Source organism: Meles meles, chromosome 12 (genome assembly GCF_922984935.1).
Source record: "Meles meles chromosome 12, mMelMel3.1 paternal haplotype, whole genome shotgun sequence".
NCBI classification, from domain to species: domain Eukaryota; kingdom Metazoa; phylum Chordata; class Mammalia; order Carnivora; family Mustelidae; genus Meles; species Meles meles.
Genome location: NC_060077.1, coordinates 25,268,373 through 25,290,048, shown reverse-complemented (window position 1 = coordinate 25,290,048; position 21,676 = coordinate 25,268,373). Strand labels below are relative to the sequence as shown.

At 48.3% G+C, this 21,676-nt stretch overlaps 2 protein-coding genes across 2 annotated transcripts in view; one reads left to right on the top strand and one right to left on the bottom strand.

The window, feature by feature from the left end:
- Window positions 1–4,874: 4,874 nt before the first annotated feature.
- LOC123954259 (cytochrome b-c1 complex subunit 9) lies at window positions 4,875–6,923 on the bottom strand. The gene is made up of 2 exons (XM_046025280.1): window positions 6,735–6,923; window positions 4,875–5,139 (listed from the first exon to the last, which is right to left on the bottom strand). The coding sequence occupies exons 1-2, from the start codon at window positions 6,882–6,884 to the stop codon at window positions 5,095–5,097; spliced, it is 195 nt and encodes a 64-aa protein (XP_045881236.1). The 5' UTR covers window positions 6,885–6,923; the 3' UTR covers window positions 4,875–5,094.
- Window positions 6,924–7,262: 339 nt separating this feature from the next.
- The window catches only part of ZMAT5 (zinc finger matrin-type 5), a 28,114-nt gene continuing 13,700 nt past the window's right edge, over window positions 7,263–21,676 (top strand). Inside the window, exons 1-2 of the mRNA XM_046025648.1 lie at window positions 7,263–7,340; window positions 20,240–20,551. Coding sequence (XP_045881604.1) covers window positions 20,425–20,551 — 127 coding nt within the window. The 5' untranslated portion in view covers window positions 7,263–7,340; window positions 20,240–20,424. The remainder of the gene's footprint in view (window positions 7,341–20,239; window positions 20,552–21,676) is intronic.

The following is a 21,676-nucleotide window of genomic DNA, read 5'->3' as shown; positions in this document are numbered from 1 at the left end:
GGGGTCCCTGCTTGGCAAGGAGCCTGCTTCTCCCACTCCTGCTCCCCCTGTTTGTGTTCTTTCTCTCTGTCAAATAAATAAATAAAATCTTTTTTTTTAATTAAATAGACCGGAGAAATCAACCTCTTACACACTAACCCCCAGCCCAGAATCTGCTTCCTAGGGAACACAGCCTGTGATAGGCAGCCTCTCTGTGTCTACTGGGGAAAAGCCTAGAATGTTGCAAGGGCTGGGCCTTTCTTCTTTGAGCTGCCAGGCCAATTTGGACTCCACCCAGTGCTGCAAAGTTTTGAACCTTGGCAGGCAACCTAGAGTGCCCGCCTGGATAGCCCCTGGCTGGGTTAATTAAGCATTCAGCTGGGTAAGGATTTATTGCTCTTACTCCTTACTCCCCTTGACACCCCTCCAAGATGACAACATGTCCAGAAATAACAAGAATCATAGCTGCCATTGTGCAATATCATGGTGGGTATTTGACAGATGAGGACACTGGCTCAGGAACAGTAAATAACTTGCCTAAATTCACACAGCTGGTGAGTGGCAGAGCTTGAATTCTAACCCAGGACTGTCCATTCTAAAATCAGTGCTCTTTACACCTCACTAGAGCTCTTCAGTGGGAATAATAAAACGACCTCTTGGATCACTATTCAAATAAATTGACACATAAACTGCAAAGCACTTAGTACAATGCCTGGCTCACGGTAAGTGGTTGATAAATGTAAACTATTCATCAGAACCCTCCAGAGACTTACCTGTCTTTTTAGAATGGAATCCAAACTCTTGAAGCATGACCTATAAGACCTGTAAGCCCATGACCCTATCTATTACGGCCTCACTTCCTTCAGTTCCGTGAATAAACCAAACCCACACCCACCTCAGGGCCTTTGCACTGGCTGTTCTTGTTTCCTGAAATACTCTTGATCTTTACCTGGCTGAGATTTCCATTCAGATCTCAGCTCAAATGCCATCTCCATGGAGAAATGTTCCCTGACTTCCTACCTGAGCATCTCACTGCTCTTTAAGCCTGAGTCACTCCCAAATGTCACCCCGTTTTATTTTATTCATAGCCTTTAATGTGAGCTGATGTTCTTATTTAATTTCTTATTTACCATCTGTCTCCCCTACTAGAATGCAAGCTGCGAGAGGGTAGGGTTCTTTCTTGTTCTTCACTGTGTATGGAGTCTAGAACAGAGCCAAGCAGAGTAGGCACTCAATAAAGATGTATTGGTTGACTGACAGACTGACCGAATAAATGAGAAGTTTCTACCAGTTTGGAGAGATTTTTGAAAACAAGAGAGAAGCTAGGAGAATAGGACATTAGCTCAAATACACTTAGCTGAGAGAGTGTTCCTGCTTGCTCAGAGGAGAGCTATACTGGATACCAACTTCTCAGAAGAGGATTTCAGAGGCCTTCAGTAACTTGCTTATTGAGGTTTCCAAGCATTTAGCTTTTCCTGACACCTGTGCAAGGGGAGCAGGTGGGGAGTCCCCAGAGCTTTCTAACCGTAAAGACTGTCCCAGCTCTTGCCTCCAGGAAATGCCCCAAGCCGAGCTTGGGAAGGAAATTTTTTCCAGTAATAAACAGCTTCCTGGTGCCAGTCTGAGGCGGGTGCTAATCCTCACTTCCCCCACCTGTGAGGCACACCCACCCAGGGAGCTCCGGGGAGGTCCAGCTCCCAGTTGGCAGTGCCACGCAAGGACGAATCCTCACTGGGAGCTCAGGAAGGGGAACCCTGGGCTTCCCAGCAGCTGGGTTCTAGGCCTGGAGCCAGAGCCAGGGGCTCACATTTTGCATTTCTCTGTGTTCACACCCTCTCTGGGCAGTCCCCTTCTAACTGATTTCTCCCCCATTTAAGAATAATACATGCCCGATGCAGAAAACTTAAGACATCGGAGAGAAATAAAACAGGAAATGACTCTCCCAGAGTTAACCACTATTAACAATTTGTTGTGAGCATTTCCAATTTTTTCTTTTTTAAAGATTTTATTTATTTATTTGACAGACAGAGATCACAAGTAGGCAGAGAGGTAGGCAGAGAGAGAGAGGAGGAAGCCGTCTCCCCACTGAGCAGAGAGCCCGATGCGGGGCTCGATCCCAGGACCCTGGGATCATGACCTGAGCTGAAGGCGAGGCTTTAACCCACTGAGCCACCCAGGTGCCCCTCCAATTTTTTTCTTATACACGTTTACCAAAAAAACGCATGGTGCTTTATATGAATTTACGGCTTGTTTTTTCAACTTAGCTTTGTACTTTGATGTTTTATGCGCACCTTCTTCTTAAGCATTTTTTACTTCTTCTTTTTCCTTTTTTTTTTCTTTAGAAGACTTATTTTTGGAGCACCTGGGAGGCTCAGTTGGTTGAGTGTTACGACGTGTTTTTTGTTTTCTTTCCTTTTTTTTTTTTTTTTTTTGAGAGAGAGAGAGAGCAACACAGGCACCAGGAGAGGTAGAGGAGGAGCAGAGTGAGAGGGAGAGAGAATCCAAAGCAGGTTCCATGCTGAGCACAGAGCAAGTTTCAGGGCTCAATCCCACAACCCCAAGATCAGGACCCAAGCCACAATCAAGCGTTGGATGCTTAACTGATTGAGCCACATAGGCACCCCTGTTGTGTACTTTTTAAAGATTTTATTTATTTATTTGACAGAGAGAGAGAGAACTCACACAAGGAGTGGGGAGCAGGAGAGGGAGAAGCAAGCTACCCACTGAGCAGGAAGCCTGATGTAGGACTCAATCCAGGATCCTGGGATCATGACCTGAGCCGAAGGCAGACACTTAAATGACTGAGCCACCCAAGCGCCCTTCTGTGCATTTTATTTTTTTAAAAGATTTTATTTATTTATTTGACAGAGAGAGAGAGCACAAACAGAGGAAATGGCAGGCAGAGGGAGAGAAAGAAGCAGGCTCCCATTGAGCACAGAGCCTGATGTGGGACTCAATCCCAGGACCCTGGGACCATAACCTGAGCTGAAGGCAGAGACTTAACCCTCTGAGCCACACAGGTGCCCCTGTATTTCTTGTACTAATTACCTGTTTGTGTTATTAGCCTTAGCTTCCAAGTTATTCACCTTTTTCTTAGTAACTTAGCAGACTGCTTCATGTATTACTGAGGTTGGTACTTTGCCATATTTGATGGGTATTTTCTTCAAGCCAAAACAAGGTTTTAAATGACTGCATATTTCACCAAAATAGTAATTCCCGTTTTAGATATCTTTTCATTTTTCCCATTATAAAAAAACACTATGATGAACATCTCTTGTGGACACCTGCATTTTTAAAGGAAAATTTGCCTGAAGTAGGATTAATGATTTTAATACATGATGCAAAATATCTTTCAGGAAAATGGTTCACACATACTTTCCTATAGTACACGGGTCCCCTATCTTTTTTTAATTTAAATTACTTTAATTCAATTAATATATAATGCATTATTGGTTTCAGAGGTATAGGTCTGTGATTCATCAGTCTTATAGAATACCCAGTGCTCATTACATCACTTGTCCTCCTTCGTGTTCACGTATCTTTAATATAGAATGGCATTTACAACATCTCCTGTAGTTCAAGCCTCATGTTTGCCACCATGTGCCTAGTGGAACCTAGCACAGTGCCTCACGCACAGTGCCTCACACACAGTGGCCATCTCGATGTTTGCTGAATGACTGGACTATGGTTCTTGAACCCCTCTACCTCAATTCCTGCTGCTCCATAGCCTGCTGGCAGAATCTTCTGGTTCTTCAGGTCCTTAAGCATTCCCCCATGTGTCTCTGCCAGCAGTTATGTCCATGTGCCAGGGTCTGTGACTGTGTTAATTGCATTTAACAACTCCTTTAATACTAAGAACCTACACAGAAGGCACTCTCATCATCCCCATGTACATAGACCAGGAAAGTGAAGCTCAGAGAGGTCAAGTGCCTTGCCCTTGGTTCACACAGATAGAACTGGTAGAGTGAAGATTCAAACCCACCAAGTAAGCACAATGATAAACCCAACTTATTAGAGATGGAAACTCTGGCAGGATGGTCAGAGTTCTGGTCCAACTTCATCATCAGCAGATGGAATATGGCCCAGAGAGGTAAGCCAACTTGTCTGAAGACACTCAGCAGATTAAAGACAGAAAGGAGACAGGACCCTGGGGCAGGGTTTCTTCCCCCAGTTGAATCCAGGTCTTCCCTATGGTTAGCTCTCCTTTGTATGACTTAAAAATGGAATTACTGGGGCTCCTGGCTGACTCAGTCAGTAGAGCATGTGACTTTCTCTTAATCTTTTTTTTAAGTTTTATTTTTATTTAAGTAATCTGTACACCCAATGTGGGGCTCAATCTCAACCCTGAGATCAAGAATTGCATGTTCTGACTGAACCAGCCAGCCAGGCCCCCTATGCATACAACTTTTTTTTAAGATTTTTATTGATTTGTCAGAGAGAGAGAGAGAGAGACAGTATGAACACAAGCGGGGGAAGCTGCAGGCAGAGGGAGAAGCAGGCTCCCCGCTGAGCAAGGAGCCTGATGTGGGGCTGAATCCCAGGACCCTGGGACCATGACCAGAGCCATAGGCAGGTGCCAAACCGACCTAACCACCCAGGTGTCGCTGCATGCAACCCTTGATATCTCAGGGTTGGGAGTTTAAGCCTCTTGTTGGAGGGAGAGCTTGGGTTGGGGGGAGAAAAAAAGACTGGAATTACTGATTTAGAAGCAAAAATTGAAAGTAATACCACCAATTACAGCTCATGTTTTGTAAACTGGAGTTGTCTGAAAGTTAATGGAACCCAAAAGAATGGAATCTGACCCTCAGATGTTTGCAGAGGACTCTAAAGTGGTGTCAACCGACAAGTGAAGATTAGGTAGCATTAACAAAGCACTAGATGCAGAAGCCACATCATGAGGACAATTTCCATTTATTTGCTGATGACTCTGACTAAACAGACTTCAAACACAGCAGAAGTTAAAGAGTCTGTCAGGTGAAGCCGCTTCTTGCCAACAGCTACAGGTGGTCAATGAAGAGTAATCTGAACATCATCTTCAGGCTGAGGCCCTGGTTCTGGGCAAACAGCTGATGGGTGGACCTGGTTCTTTCCGCGTGGGGAGGGATCTCTGAGGAACTACTCCTTATTCTCATACTTGTGCTTGATGTGTTTCCACAGCTTCTGCATTTTAAAGACAAGAACCACAAACTCTGAACTTTATCTCTCACATTTTGCAGCTACTCCCACTGTCCTGGTCTCTAAACTGGCTAGAGAGAAACATGTACCATGTCTGGACAGCTGGGGTGGTCAAACTGGAAGCCGCACTGGGTTCCATGAACACTCCTAACACTTGTAAACTGCTCTGATCTTCACAATTGCCATGTAAAGAGAAGTGGAAAAGGATGATCTTTTACAGGAAACTGAGGTTAGTATTCAAAAGTACTAAGTGTACTAAGGAACAGAGCCTGGAAGAGGTATTATTTCCTCAACTCCCAGGTATTACTCAAGAGGTCCTAAATGCATAGCCCCAAATACTTTACATTGACTCATTCTTTAATCATTTCCTTAAACCTATGATCCTTGGGTCAGGAACTAGTTGGAGTCTCATTCCTTTTTTTTTTTTTTTTTAATGGTTTTATTTTTTTAAGCAATCTGTACACCCAACTTGGGGCTTGAAATTAAATCAGGTGCTGTGCATTCTACCAACTGAGCCAGCCAGGTGCCCTTGATTCTTGTTCCTAAAAGCACAGATTGGTAAGTTATGACAGCATACTTAACTGCCTTTCCCAAATATTGGGAATGGCCCGCAGAACGGCCTGCGGGAGATGGAACAGTGGCAACACTTTCATGGGGGCAGAAAGAGGTCCTGGTCACAGGCAGTACAGCATCGGTGGACAGGGCTGTAGGGTCAGACAGCTTCAAATTAAAAACACAAGTGAACGGTGTAACACGGTTATCTGCAGACCTTCCCTAATATGAGCCACAACGTAATGATGAAAAGCGTGTACAGCAGTTGCACAGTGTTGGCACACAATGATTCTACAAGGTGTGGCTTTCACTTTCTCTTGAGGAATGTAACAAATGTTATTTTTTGAGTGCACCACCTACCAGGTACTCGGCATCTTGCCTGCATCTCATGTAATTCTCACAGGAGCTGCTTACTGCAGTTACGATCATCTCCACATCACAGATAAAAGTGAAGCTCAGAGAGGTTAAGAAACTCACCCAAATGAATGCCACAGTTATTAACTGACAAGGCCCAGTATCCCCATCCAGGGGTCTCTGATTTTATATTCCCGTCTCCTAACCATTATTATTACCACAGTGCTTGCGTAGGAAGCCTGGGAAAGTGAAGAGTGCTATGTGAAAAGACCAACCACAGTATCTAAGGAGATGTCTTTTTCGCGACCCTCGCCCGCTCAAATCTGCCCTTGAAATCCTCAGAGGAGACTGTGGGTCCAGGCTCCAGCCCAGATTCGCCACTGACTTCCTGAGGGTAGCCACAGTAAGCCCTTTGCTCTAACTAAGCTTTAGTTTTTGCTCCTGCAAATGGACAAGTGGGTATTCTGGGGGTGTGAGATATCAATACTTATAACCCGCACAAAGTGGGATCATTTAACGTTTTGGGATTCACATCCGGTGGAGAGGATATCGGCACTCGACCGACAGAAGACTTGCAGGGTTTTCCCCCCTGGTAAAGGCAGACTGAGTCCCACCTCCACTCCCACTGTCACCCCTCAGGCAGGCCCAAGGTCAGGGATGGCCCAGTCCCTCACCCCCTGGTTGATGTGTTCGTAGATCGCGTCCGCGCCTTGATCGAAGGCGCGCTCGAAGAATAAGGCGCCCACGGCGATGGTGAGAGCGAAGGTGGAGGTCCTGCGGAACAGCAGGGAATACAACCTGGCAGTAAACGTCGGGGCCGCCATGTTTCTCCGTTGTCAAGCCCGCGCCTGCGCCGCAGCCGATCATGCGCTTTAAAAAAAAAAAAAAAAAGCCCTCGACGTGCAATACTTTATGGGATTTGTAGTCTTTCTGAATCTCAGTTCTTATCTTTTTGAAGGACAGAGGTAGGTGATGGCTTTGCGGGGAGGAAAAGTCTCATAGAATTTAGATCAGGGCAGCCTAAATAGTGTGTTAAGATTTGTTACCCAATATTTCTAAAAAATTTCTTGTTGAGTAAATATACTGAACTACAACACCCAGAAGTCCTCGCGCTTCCTTTCCCTTCCCCAACGCCCGCGCGGTCTTAGCTATGATTCCCAAAGGTTTCTGGGAAGGGCCGACTGATACTCAAGGAAGGACTACGAATCCCAGCAAGCAGTTCGCGACACGAGGGCGCAGAAGGAGGAGGAGCTCGCAGCCGTCGGGCCCTGAGGAACCAGGTACCCTCTTTGGCAGGACGTCGAGGGGCTAGTGTTAGTCGTCTTCCCTCAAGGGGAAAGACATGGGCTCTTCTTTCTAAGTCCCTTCCCTGCTCTGTGGGCCTCACCAACTTAATTAACGGGAAGTGAACAAAAGGGCGAGAGGGACTGGGCGCCCAGGTCCCCGGCTCATCTCTGCCTGTCCTCTGTTAGACCCAAATCCAGGCCTAGCGTTGGAGCCTGTGGCAAAGTTGGGCCCTGGGGCATGAACGCTTTCACTGGGCGTCCGGGGAAGGGGCGGTTCTACACATGCTTCCCGTTCCCCTCACCCCTGGGCTTCGCCCCTAGAACCTTGACCTAGAAGGGGGAGATCTGGGCACCGCTCATTCCTTCTTGGGGATAGAAATAGGGGTTTTGATGTACTAGTGCCACTCAGCTCATATTTTCCGAGTGCCGCCTCTGGACCACGCCCTGAGGACCTGGCGAAGAACAAGCCCCCGCTCTCATGGAGCACTCAGTGTGTGGGCAGATCGGGAGGTGCGCTAACCACAAACAAGTAATACTTTAAAAAGCAAAAGACAAGTTGCTTGAAGAGAGTCTGGCGGTGCTATTTTAGCCAGGGTGCCTAGTGTGACACTTTAAGCAGAGACCCCAACGAAGGGAAGTTGGTCAAACAGGAAAAGGTTGGTGCGAAGGACTTGAGGCTGCAGCAGTCCTGGAGTGCTTGAGGGAAAGCGGTAGGGCGGACTGTGAAGAGGCGGGCTTGGGTCAGCTCATATAGGGCCTTGTAACCCATAGTAAGGAGTCTTACTTCTTTTTAATTGCTCTAGGAAGCCACTGAAGGGTTTTAAGCTGGGATGTGACATGATCCGATTTACATTTTAATGTCATCATTCTGGCTGCTCTCTGGAGAACAGATCGAAGAGGGGAGGTTATTGTGTTGGGTCAGTTGAGACAGGATGTATTTAGATTAGTTTATGGATTAGAGTAGTGATCAGATTTGCGATGTATTTTGGTAGATAGGACAGACAGAACAAGCTGACCTTGTAGAGAGTGCGGGAAAGAAGAATGGAGGATGAAGTTTTGACCTTAACAACTTGAAATCTGCGGGGATGACCTTAAGCTCTGTTTGGTCATGTTAGGTTTGAGCTGCCCCTTAGACATCAAGTGGAGATGCCCAGAGGCCAGTGGGGATTTGGATCTGAAATTCAGAGAGGTCTAAGCCAGAGATAAGTCATCAGTATAGGTACTGAAAGCCTGGGATTAGAGGCCTGGGATTAGAGGTCTGGACCTGACTTGGAAAAGCAAAAGGAACGCCTGATTGGGGAATGGGGAAGAAAAATGTGAAAAGTTTTAAGGTCTAAAACCATGATGAGTTAACCATAACTGGAGTTATTTTCCATTTGCAAAGCATCCTGGTAGCTCCTTGGGACACAAAGTTGTGAGGCTTCTAGGATAGAATACTTTTGTCTTGCTAACAACAAATCTGGCTGATGGGAAGTTAGAGGAGGAGGGAATTGATTTAAGTAGGATGGGTTAGGAAAGTCCATGGGGAGTTAAGGTGTGGCTTGTTTTATTTTATTTTATTTTATTTCATTTTGCAGCAACAATTTGGAAATACTGAATTTTCTTTAAGCTGCTTACTTCAGCTTAGAAATTACTCTGTACATATCTAGAAAAATAAGAAAAATGACCTTCACTTTTCCTTTGATGTTTGAACTCACTTTGAACTAACCTTAAATTCCTTTAAACAGTCAGCCCCATTTATAGCCTAATTACATTCCCTTACACATTTATTTCACTTATAATTTAATATATTTGATTTTCCTTTTAAGTACTTCAGATACATAACCTAACAAGTATAATTTCCCAAGAATATTGAAATGTTACTAGAAAATCTAATAATTTAAACTTACAAATATAATGAATTTCAAGTTCTTGTAAACAGTTCAATACTTTCAACATACTTAGTTAAATTCTTTTATGTCACTGGTTATGTCTGGAAAGCTAAAGAAAAAAAGATGCCATCTCTGACATGAAATTAGGGCATGGGGGGGCACCATTAGTAGCTTTCACAGCATTCCAGATGATTCTAATAGTGCAGCCAGTGTTTCTAGTTATTGCTGACCTTTCAGCTTGAAATGATAAGTCTAATATCATTTACTGACATGTTTTATCAATTACCTAACTGTATATATGAAACATCTTTTTTTCCTTAAAGATGTTATATATTTATTTGAGAGAGAACAGAGAGAGCACAAGCAGGGAGAAGGCCAACAGGGGAGGGAAAGGGACAAGCAGACTCCCCACTGAGGGCAGAGCTCACAGAGCTCAAATCCCAGGACCCTGATATCATGACCTGAATGGAAGTCACACACTTAACTGACTGAGCCACTCAGGTGCCGCCCTACCTATATATTAGAACTTCTGTATTTTTTTTTTAAGAGTTTATTTATTTTTTTGACAGAGAGATCACAAGTAGGCAGAGGCAGGCAGAAAGAGTGAGAGGGAAGCAGGCTCCCTGCCGAGCAGAGAGCCCGATGCGGGACTCGATCCCAGGACCCTGAGATCATGACCCGAGCCGAAGGCAGAGGCCTAAACCACTGAGCCAACCAGGCGCCCCAGAACTTCTGTATTTTTTTTAAAAATAAACTCTATGTCTAGTATTGGGCGTGAACTCAACAACCCCCATGTCATGCTCTATTGTCTGAGCCGGCCAGGAACCCCTAAGTTCTGTATTAAGTAATCTCTATAGTCAACATGGGGCTTGAACTTACAACCCCAAAATCAAGAGTTGCATGTTCTACCAACTGAGCCAACCAGGCACCCCCATATATTTCTCAGTTCCTAACTTCTGTATTTTAAATTGGAATCACAGTGCTTATCCTGTCATACTCAACATGTCAAATTCTTTTCAATGTTACAGATACTTTTAAATACCAAGTATATGCTGATTATTACTAAACTGAGGTCAGGAACATCAATAAGGTTGATTTATTTTACTACCTCTATTTTCAATTCTAAACTTACCTGGAGCGTGACAGGACACTTAGGTAGTAGGAAAACAGCTTTATCCATTCTAATGAATTGTATTTAGCATTCCAATCAAGTTGGGTTTATCATTTCAGTGAGCTGAGGTTTTTTATAATCAGACTGGCTTCTGAAGAATCCAGGTGTTGTCTACCCAGAGTGACTGTCCCCAGCCAAGGCTGCCTTTGGGATACAGGGAGTAGAGAGGTCTTTGAGCAGGAGAAGCTTGGTCCCCCAGCCTTTGTATTTTAAGGGGTACCTACTAGAGGGTACTAGACTCCATGAGTAAAATGCAGATTTCTGGGCCCCGCTCCAGATCAGCTGAGTCTGAATTCCTGGAGATCTGATGACCCAGGAGATTTCATTTGTATTAAGCTCCCCACCAGAAGCCATGGAAAACTGCATGGTCATTGCAACATAGCTTGTCCAAAAACTGAAATCTAAATGTCGGACCGTAAGAACAGCTGACAGACATGAGCAGGAGTGGTTCTAAGACGCTTGATCTTCTGCTGCCCAGGGCAGGTGAAATGAAGAGGTTGGCTCAGATGCTGGAGATGAGACCTGACTTGGGCAGAAGTGAGGGTGGTGACAGGACCAGCCTGGTGGCAGAAGAAGGGGGAGGCAGAGGCTGTTCCGAGTCCAGGTTTCTGGTTCAGAAGCCTCCATCAAGCTATTTTTACCTTTCTGTTTGGAAGCTCTGGCCTCCCGGGACCTGTAACTATCTGATGAGAAACTGTGTCTCCATCCTGCAGCTCCCTGGAGCCCAGATTCGGGTTTTGCGAACCTGCCCTGAGCCAGATCTGCTTGGAATCTTGGTGTGCCCTATCCGCCTTCAGCCAAGGACTGGGGTAGTGTCTGCTGTGGATCTCTTTCCACACCAGCCTTGATTGGTCCATCCAGGTGAACCAAGTCATTGGAACCATCTACAGAGGCCTCCTAAGGGAGAAGGAATAGTATTTATCCTAGCTTGGCAAATTTCCCACTTTTTTGAAGGGAATTTTTGGAGCAAATTTAAAACGATATATGCTTAATATAGAAACTTAGAAAAATAGAAAAACACAAAGGGAGAAGAAAATTCTGCACATAATCCTATTACCCAGACATAGTCGCAATAAATATTTTGTGTCTACTTGTGGGTGTGGGTGTGTGGGTGTGCTGGGGCAGGACGTTCTTTCTCCTTTAAAAAGTGGTATCATGTTGTACAAACTGTTGGGATAAGGAGCCATTTTTTATTTAGCTAAAAGGGAATAGTCTCCTTTGACTTGAATTTTTTTTCCTTTGACTTTATTGTTTTTCTTTTTTTCCCCCAAAGATTTCATTATTTGAGAGAGGGAGGGACGGAGGAGCAGAGGGAGAGAAGACATCTCAAGCAGACTCCCCACTGAGTGCGGAGCCCAACACAGGGTCCATCCTGAGCCAAAGTCAAGAGTCAGACACTCAACCAACTGAACCACCCAGACACCCCTCCTTTGACTTGATTTTTAATGTGTCTGGTAGTGCATTGAACAGATGTGGCTCGTGCCCTGCTCTTGATCCTTGCCAATGTGGGCTCCCTCTGTCCCGTTTTTTTTAGGTAAGATGTGAGTCATGTCATTGAACCCTCCCAGTCCTACCTTGTCAGGGAAGCCGAGCTGCCTACCTGCATGTAGTGAGCATTGTCTGTCAGCTGTTCTTATGGTCCGACATTTAGATTTCAGTTTTCGGACAAGCTATGTTGCAATGACCATCTTGGTATCTAGATCTTTTTTTTTTTTTTTTTTTAAGATTTTTTTATTTAGGGGCGCCTGGGTGGCTCAGTGGTTTAAGCCTCTGCCTTCAACTCAGGTCATGATCTCAGGGTCCTGGGATCGAGCCCTGCATCAGGCTCTCTGCTCAGTGGGGAGCCTGTTTCTCCCTCTCTCTCTGCCTGCCTCTCTGCCTACTTGTGACCTCTCTCTCTGTCAAATAAATAAATTAAATATTAAAAAAAAAGATTTATTTATTTGACATACAGAGAGAGAAATCACAAGTAGGCAGAGAGGCAGGCACAGAGAGGGGGGGAAGCAGGCTCTCCACTGAGCAGAGAGCCCAATGCGGGGCTCAATCCCAGGACCCTGAGATCATGACCTGAGCCGAAGGCAGAGGCTTAAACCACTGAGCAACCCAGGCGCCGGGTATCTAGATTTTTGAGATCATCTCTGATCATTTCCTTGGAGGAACTCCTATTGGATGTAGGTACCCCTCCTTGGTGCTGTCTGGCACACAGCTTATCACCTAGTATTGTTACTGGGGGCACATCAGCCAGCCATCCCAGCATATATTCAGTGCACTTTCTTGTGAGAGCAGGGCCTTTGTGTCATGAGGTGTGAACCCCATTCTGGCAGAGAGGAAGGGTCAGCAGATGTTTGGCTAATAAATATATGGCTGAAGAGAACCATAGAAAGTTCTGGAAGGTTATGCCTGTGTTGGGGGATTGGCTCATTTGACTCAACTCAGGAGTGTTTTGGAATATGGAGCACTTTGTACCTGTAGCCATCACGTATTTTAAAGTGATTCGGTTTTTTCATTTGTTTATTTCACTGTATCAGCTATTGCTGCATAACAGATTATCCCCCCAAACTTACCAACTTAACACAACAAATATCCTGTACATCTGAGGGTCAAGAATTTGGAAGTGGGGGTGTGGCTGGCTGACTCAGTCAGTGGAGCATATGACTCAGGATCTTAGGGTAGTGAATTTAAGCCCATGTTGGGTATATTAGCTTACTTAAAAAAATTTTTTTTAAAGATTTTATTTATTTATTTGAGAGAGACAGTGAGCAAGAGAGAGAAAGAGAGAGACAGAGAAAGCATGAGTGGTGGGAGGGAGAGAGAGAAACTGGCTCTGCATGAAGCAGGGAGCCCGGTGCTGGGCTTGATCGCAAGACCCTGGGATCATGATCTGAGCTGAAGGCAGATACTGAACGACTGAGCTACCCAGGCACCCTAAGAATCATATTTAAAAAAAAAAATAATAATTTGGGAGTAGCTTAGCTGGGTAGTTATGGCTCAGACCTCCCAGGAAGTAGCAGTCAAGTTCTCTGCTGGGGCTGCCCTCATCTGAAGGCTTGACAGGGCTGGAGGGTCCACTGCTAAGCTTGTTCACACGCTGTCAGCAGGAGGTCTTAGTTCCTTGCCACATGGGCCTCCCTACAGGGCTGCTCACCATGTGGCACCTGACTTCCCCCAGGGTAAGTGATCAGAGAAAGAGGCCCCAGGATGGAAGGCGTATTGTCTTATCACCCAATTGTGGAAGTGACATACAATCATGTCTACTCTGTTCCCTTAGCCCCGCAGACCAGTCCTCGTATGGTGTGGGAGCAGACGACACAAAGTGCAAACCCCAGAAGGTAGGGGGCACAGAGGCTGGCCGCCCCATCCACAGATGAGTACTGAGCACTGTCAGCACGCCAGGCACTCTGCTAAGCACCGCGTATCCATGATTTCATCCTCACAGTCATCTTATGGAATAGTTTTAGGCCATCATTCCATAAGAATTTTTATGCCTGTCTCCCAGATGAAGCTCAGAGGGTGAGTAGTTTGCGGAGAGTTTCACAACCCAGAAATGGCAGAGACGAGATTCAGACCTGAGTTGAATGATTATAGAGTAAGGACTGGCTTGGGTAGTCTGTGTGACTTTGGGTAAGCTCTCACCGTCTCTGTTCTTCAGTCCCTCATCTACCTCAGACTAGCATTTCTCTGAGCATGGTCTGTGGACTGTGCATCGTTTTCCTTAGATCCTGGCCCTGGCCCAGACCTGCTGAATTAGGAATTGCTGTGGGTGGGGATCCCCCCACTGCCTTAGAGGGCCAGGAGTATGGTGACACATGTGCCTTACACCCAGGGGTGGAGCACATAAATGAGGTCAGGATGAGAGAGGTGTGTGGTCGTTGCTAAGCACTGAGGCGTCTGAGGGAGACCCCTGACATAATGGGGCCCCTATCAGGGAAGACGTCTGGATCTTCCTGGCACTTCTGTTGGAGTTGGGCTCTGAGTGGTATAGCCTACAGGCCACCACCCACGCCTTCCCCGAGGCAGTTCTGATGCCATCAGCTCCAGACGGCAGGCATATGTGCCCCTGGGACATCGCTGAGCTCCTAGCGGGCGTGCAATAACGCCGTCCTCTGGCTGCCGTTTACTGTTTACCTGGGGTCTGGCGGTGCCATAATTAGAAGAAATGACAGGTGAGCTTGAGGGCAGCATGTGGCGAGCACAAGGCCTGGGTAATTATTACGATGCGTCTCCCAGCCCTTGGCCACGGCCAAGCTGTTGGCTTATTTTAGCCTTGTGCCAAAGACAGCTCTGTACCCGAGACACACGATGAAAGGAACCAAGAATATCAATGAAGCACAAACGTCTGCCCCACGGGCGTGTCACAGCGGAGCAGTGCGATGGGAAGAGAAAGGCTTCAGGACTCACCCGAACCCCAGGGGCAGTGCTGGCTGTCCACACCTTTTGGCTTCATGGTGAGCTCTCTCCCAGAAGGTGTTGGGGGGTCCTCTGTGCCACTGGCTCACCAGCAGCACTCAGGCTGATGAGAAATGACTATTACCAGAGTCTGTCTTAGTTTTGGCTTTGAGCAGATTAGGAGTATCTCTGAACCCACGTCCCCATCTGTGAAATGGACACCTTGACATCTGCTCAAAGGGTCCCTATAATGATCAAATAAGGGAATGAAAGCCAGGTGCCTAGCACGCAGGAATCTGATGCTGTCTTCCCTCCCCCCATTCCACCCCCATTCTCTTTTCTTCCCTCCACCCCACAGTATCTCCTTGAGGGAAGACCCAGAAGACTGAGGTCAGGTGCCACGGGACGGCCGGGTGTGGGTCAAGTCAGTAGAGCAGGGCTCTGCTGGAGACAGGAGTCCTGCAGTGAGGGCGGTGGTGGCAGTGAGAGACTCGTCTTCAGGACCTTCTGTGTCTCTCTCCTCTGCCCATCCTCGTCCTGGTCCCTAGATCCGCAGTGGAGGAGAAGAGGGTCTGGGAGCTATAGGTGAGCAGAGGGCAAGAGGCCTCTGGTTCTGTGGGCAGCTCCTTCCACAGGCAGTGGTGTGTGCAAGGCTGTGTTCCTGGTGCTGGGGTATAGCAGGACAGATAGATCTCTCTGCTTTCATGGGACCCGCATACTAGTGGACTAGTGGGGAGGCAGACACACATGACAGTAAGGCAGCAGGTGAGGTGAGATGACCTAGGGGAAACAGCAGGTCATAAGGGGGGCAGAAGTGCTTGCGGCTGCCACTCTTACATCCGGTGGTCTGGGCAGGCTCACCGGGAGATTGAGGTAGTGAGCTGCCTGGATGGTCATAGTACCAGCAGTTAGAATCTCTGTTCTCTGAGCACTAACTATATGGTAGGCGTCCTAATATACCACTGCCTTTGTCAATCCACAATAGCAACGGGGGTCCCTAGATTAGGACTAAGGACACGCACGGGGGGATGAAATAACTTTCTAGAGGTCACCTAGCTGATGAGTGGCAGACCTGGGATTCAAACCCACACCTGTGTGACCCCAGAGGTTATCCCACTGGCCTCAACCTGCTGCCCTTTGGACATCGGGAGCCACCTTGTCACCTGGTGAAACTCCAGGGAGCCAGCAGCTGCTGTTGCAAACATGGACCTGATCCCTGAGAATGGGCAGGTGGCGCTGTCTCCGATTCCAGCAAGGCAGGATGGTACCTTGTTCACAGCCGCTGGGCGCACAGTCCCAGAGGATGAGGCTGAATCACAGCCGAGAGGGCCAGCTTAGTCAGCACCCCATGCTGGTGTCTGGGCGCCTTCGGAGATGTCCAGCTGTCTCCACCACCCCCTTCCCTGACCTCCCACTCAGAGCTGCCAAGTGCGGTGGTGCAGGCTGTGCCTTGTGCAAGGACACCTGGCTGAGGGGTGAATCAGAGTGAGATACACTCTGCTTGCCAGATGGCCAAATACGCTGTGGCAGGGCACTGTGTCTGGAGAATTCTGCACCAGCACCTTTTCCTAATGTGCGCCAAGGCACTAGAGAGGGAGGCGGTTGGGTCAGGACCGCTAGAAGCTCACAGCTGGCTGCTGTCGGGGCGAGGTCACCTTGCTGAAGCCCAGCTCCTGCCCAGGACCTTGGCATCCCTGGGGACTGGCCCGCTGGGAGGTGAGACACACAGACTGCCCTGGAGCTCGTTTGTTCCCCTTGACACCATCCCTGGGCCGTACGGGCTCTGCAGAGCTGCTGTTCAGGGCAGGCGTCTGGGCCCATCACAAAGGCTGAAGTCTGGTCCCCCCTCTGCCTTGTGCTGTGTGCTTTAGGCACCAACTTACCCACTCCTGGCCTCACCTTTCCTCATCTGTCATACGGATCAGCTTGCCCCCAGTTGTCACTTGGACACTGACATCCTGTTCCTTGCTCCGAGCCGCAGTTTTCTGAAATACAGGCCTTTGGGAGACCAGTAATAATGATGGTGGATGCTGGCTGTTATTTCTTGAGGGGCCCCTGGGGGCCAGTCTCTGCTAAGTCAAGTATGTGTGCACAGATGAGTTGATTCTCAGAACAATCCCTGAGGTGGGCCCTGTTACTATCCCAGTTTTCATAGGAGAAAGCTGAGCACAGAATTAGAAAGCAGAGGCACCTGGAATTAAATGTGGCTGTCTGGAGAGGCCCTTAGAGATCACCTGGTCTAGGGGCACCTGGGTGGCTCAGTGGGTTAAGCCTCTGCCTTCAGTTCAGGTCATGATCTCGGGGTCCTGGGATCAAGCCCCACATCGGGCTCTCTGCTCAGCAGGGAGCCTGCTTCCCCCTCTCTCTCTGCCTGCCTCTCTGCCGACTTGTGATCTCTGTCTGTCAAATAAATAAATAAAATCTTAAAAAAAAAAAAAGGATTCAAGCCCCAATTTGAAAAAAAAGATCACCTGGTCTAGTTGCCCGCCTCCCCCTTCACACATGGGGAGACTGAGACCCCAAGTGGGCAAGCGACAAGGAGCGTGGGCTCTAGAGCCACCCTGCCTGGATTCTGAATCCAGTTTGGGGACTTTCCAGCCCCGTGACCTTGGCTAAGGCACTTTGCTTCTTAGAGCCTTGGTGCCCTCATCTGAAGAAATGGAGTAGGTCCTGCCTCACAGGTTGTCCTTAGGATTAAATGAGATGATGCCTTGTAAAGCTCTTAGCCTCGTGCCACACTAGTAGGTGCTCAGTAAATCAAATAGTAGGTGACATTTCTTTAGCACTTGCTACATGCTGGACGTTATAGTGTCATTTGTGTTTCCATTACTCTTATTAACATTTCAGTTGGATTAGCAAACTTCTCTTTACTGCTCCGCAGGCCATCAGCTAACCCGTCAGAGTCAGACGGCCTGTCTCACATTGCTGCAGACCCCCTGTCTCACATTCCTGCAGCAAAATGAGAAGCCGGGAGAGGTTCAAGGTCACCTGGCCAGCCTTGTGCCCTGTGTGATTTTGTTCAGCTAAGACTGCTGCAGAGCCAGCGTTCTGTCTCTGCCTCCCAGAGGGACACCCTCCCCTCCCCATGACTCTCCAGAGCCAGCAGCTCTCCAGAGCTTGAGGCTTCGTGAATGGCTTGGTTAAGCACTCGGCCGTTAAACGTTCATCTCTTACAATTTCAATCCAATTCCTATAAGTTTATTGGCAAGACGGGGTGTATTAGAGCTGCCAAATTTAATATATCAAGTCCATGTGTCTGGGATGTGGCTTCTCAGCAGTAATAGAAGAAGAGAGGTTTTATACGTTTTCATTTTGAATGACTGTTCCTGATCCCATTACAGCCCTTGACTTAATGGCTGCTATCCCTGTCTGCCGCAGGAAAGGCCTCCATCGACCCACCTGGCTGCCTGGACTGTCCACGAGGCTTATTTGTCTCTGTCTCTCTCCCCCTTCTCTTCTTCCCAAGATGCATTCCCCCATCCATCTGCCCTGTGGTCAGGTCCCAGCCGTATCTTTAATTTGCTAAGTCCTGGGAGTTGCGCTTTTGCTGTTAGCCTGGCTTGCTTAGGGAGGTCATTTTCCTTCCTCTTCTGAGCCCTCCTCTGGGAAACGAGGGATCAGACTGTAGGACCTGAAGAGTAAGAGGGTATTCTGGGTCTGGTCTCAGCCTTTGCATATCCCACTTGGCAGCCCAGAGTAGACCCATTCATCCTCCTGTCTCGCGTCAGTAAACCTGGAGACCTAAGGGCGGCCCTGACACTCAGAATTACCCCCGCCTAAGGCTGGGGACCTCTTGAGTCAGGTGTGGCAGCTGTGCTCACCATGGCTGAGGGGTCTTAAGACCGTGAAACATTCTCATTTCCCTCTCTGGTTGGTGGGGACCTGCCATCTAAGAGTTTAGCTAATCTCCTGGCGAAACTGTTTGCATTTCTGCCTGAGCCCTCTGGCTTCTGTAAGCTTTGAGCTGGTTCTGGAAGAGAGGACACCCAGCAGTGGGATTTTTAGGGCATCTGGGTTTTGCGTTCTCATCAGCTGTGTGACCTTGGGCAAATCACTTCCTTTCTCTGAACCTCAGTTGTCCCGTAGGGAAAGTGGGAATTAATCCATTTACTCAACAAATATTGGTTGCCTACTCTGTACTGTGCACCACTTTGAGTAGTGGGGCTCCAGCAGTAAACAAAACAAAAATATCCCCGCCTGCGTGGATTTATAGTCCTGTTGGGAGAAAAAGATAATAAGCATAACAAGTAACTTATTACTTCAAAGGTGATAAAAATGAAGCAGGGAATGGGGAAAGCTAAGTAAATTCTGCAATTTTAAATTAAACCCTCACAGGAGATTACTGAGAAGATAGTATTTGAGTGAAGATTGAAGGAATCCAGTGAGCAGGGTCGCAAGGGAGAGGATCCAGGCAGAGGGACCAGCAGGACCAGATGTATGAGGTGGCCGGGTGCCTGGCAGGTGCGAGAAGTAGAGATGAGGCTGGTGTGGCCAGACTGGAGAGAAGGGGAGAGAGGAGGTCAAAGGTGGACTGGGGGCTGAGGGGAGGGTGGGGAAGTGGCCAGAGGGTGTAAGGTGGTGGCTCTCCAGCCTGGCTGCATAGAATTCCCTGGGGAACTTTACAGAAATGCTGAGGCCTAGGTCTCACCCTTTAAGTTCTGTGATCACTGGCCCTGGGGTAGAGGCTGGGCATCAGAATTATTGCCTGGAATGAGGCCTCGCAGGCGCAGGCGTACTCATTGGCCCGTGTAGTTTCCTTCCGGGCTGTTCTGGGGTTTAAATGAGGCGTGTGTAACCAGAGCCTTCCTTACACTGGCCTTCAGGGCATACTCAGTTGGACTGTGCTACATGCTATTGTTTCGGAATGTAGGTGAGGTCCAGAGTTCACGGCCAAGAAGAATTCTCGAGACATCTTTGGTGCAAAAGAGGTGATCTTATTAAAGCATGGGGACAGGACCAGTGGGCAGCCGAGCTGCTGCACTGGGGTTGTGAGGAGTGGCTGGTGATAGACTTGGGAGTTGGGGGATGTAAGGAAAAAGAGAGGGGTCTCAAAGGACTTTCATATGCTAAAGAAGACCCTCCGGATACTGGAGGCCTGGCTATTGTCCAGCTAAGGCTGTTTTTCCTTCTAGTAAGGTGTTAACGTTAAGATAGTTGGGAGTTTCCAGGAGTGTTACTCTCTGTCTATCCCAAGTATTTGTGAATGGGCTGCAGGTTATAAAGAAATTTAATTTTATTTACATTCCCTTCTGCCTTTGTTTCCCACATCACTGTGGAGGGGAGGGTGATGTTCGGGCTCCAGGAAATTGAGTCTAGGGTGTCTGAAATTTAGGCTACTGATAAGAATGCTTTTTCCTTGTGAATCGCTAAGATATTTGTTCACTGAGGGAGACTCCTGTCCCACATCCCGCAGGACTGTGATCGCTGTCAGTTAACCATTTGTTTCTTCCTTCCCTTTGTTTTAGGGCAGCTGGGAGTGCCCCGAGGCATGTCACACAGATCTCCCCTGGCCAGCGCCAGGTGTCAGCCTCTGCTTTGTCCTCAGCCCACCTCCTCTGTCACCACTGCAGTCTTTGGTGCCTGGCGCTTCCTCCCTACTCTTGACCGAGCGCTTCGGCTTCTCTGGCAGCAGCACCCGGCATAGCCCACCATGGGGAAGCATTACTTCTGTGACTACTGCAACCGCTCCTTCCAGGACAACCTCCACAACCGCAAGAAGCACCTGAATGGGCTGCAGCACCTCAAGGCCAAGAAGGTCTGGTATGACATGTTTCGAGGTGAGCGCTGGCTGGTGGGGCAGCTGCGCCGATGGAGGCCAGCTCTCCAATCTTTCTTATGGGCAGAAAAGGAAGTACTGGGGCCAGCGACAGGCTTGGTCTGGGCTCTTGGATGAACCAAAGAAAGGAAGGCTGGGCACCGATGGGCCATGCAAGGGGCAGGCTGGAATGTGAGCTGCATCCCCCAGTAATCTTGACCAAGATGGAGGCTCCCTTCTGCCAGCCTCTGGGGATACAGTGGCCAGGAAGAAGGTTTTTCCAAGGAGATAATGTTTGAGACAACAGTGGGAAGACAGGGAAAAGCCAGCCGCAGTGTTTTGGGCAGAGAGTATGTGGAAGCAGGTGGCCATGAACAAAGCATCAGGTGCTGTCGGAGCAGAGGAGAGAAGGTGTGGCTGGACCCAGTAGGAGAGGAGGGTGGTAGGGGCTGAAGCCAGTGGCAGGACTGGGGCGGGCTGGTGTAAGTGAAGGCAGTGATCACGAGCTGCATTTGACAGTGAAGCCTGCCCGCTGCGTGAGTGTGGGGTGCAGAAAATGGCTGTTGGATGACTGGCCAGCCAGATGAATAACCAAGCTGTGGGAGGGAGGGCTTTCCCGGGAAAGGCTTCTCAGAGTGGGTGCTACCAAAGCCAGTGAGTTCACACCACAAGCACCTAGTGCAGAGCCTGGCACCTTCGAGGTGCTCGCTGCAAGGGAGCTGCAGGACAGCAAGGGAGACGTTGGGGTGGCCAGCCAGGAGCCGATGAAACAGACAGGGGGCTTGGCGGTGGGGTGTGGGTGGGCCCAGAGCTTCTAGAATGAGCTGGGGCAGGGCCGATGCTTCAGGAGCTGGGGAGCAGGATTCCCAGAGCAAAAGGAAGGAGCTGAGTCTCAGCAGCCGGGAAGGGAGGAGAAGGGCAGAGTCTGCCCTGGTCTGCGAGTGGGAGCTCGTTAGAAGGGAGTGGGTGTTTATGGCGTGCCTGCTGCACTTTTGTGGTTTGTCCTTTGCTTCATCAGCAAATCTCTAAGGCTGAGCTCCGCCCTTCAAGTTAAGATCACCTGGAGACCTTGAAATAAAAAACTTATTGGTCACCTGAGCCCACCCCCAGAGGCAGGTTTGGGGTGGGGCCTTGGCACAGTATTTTC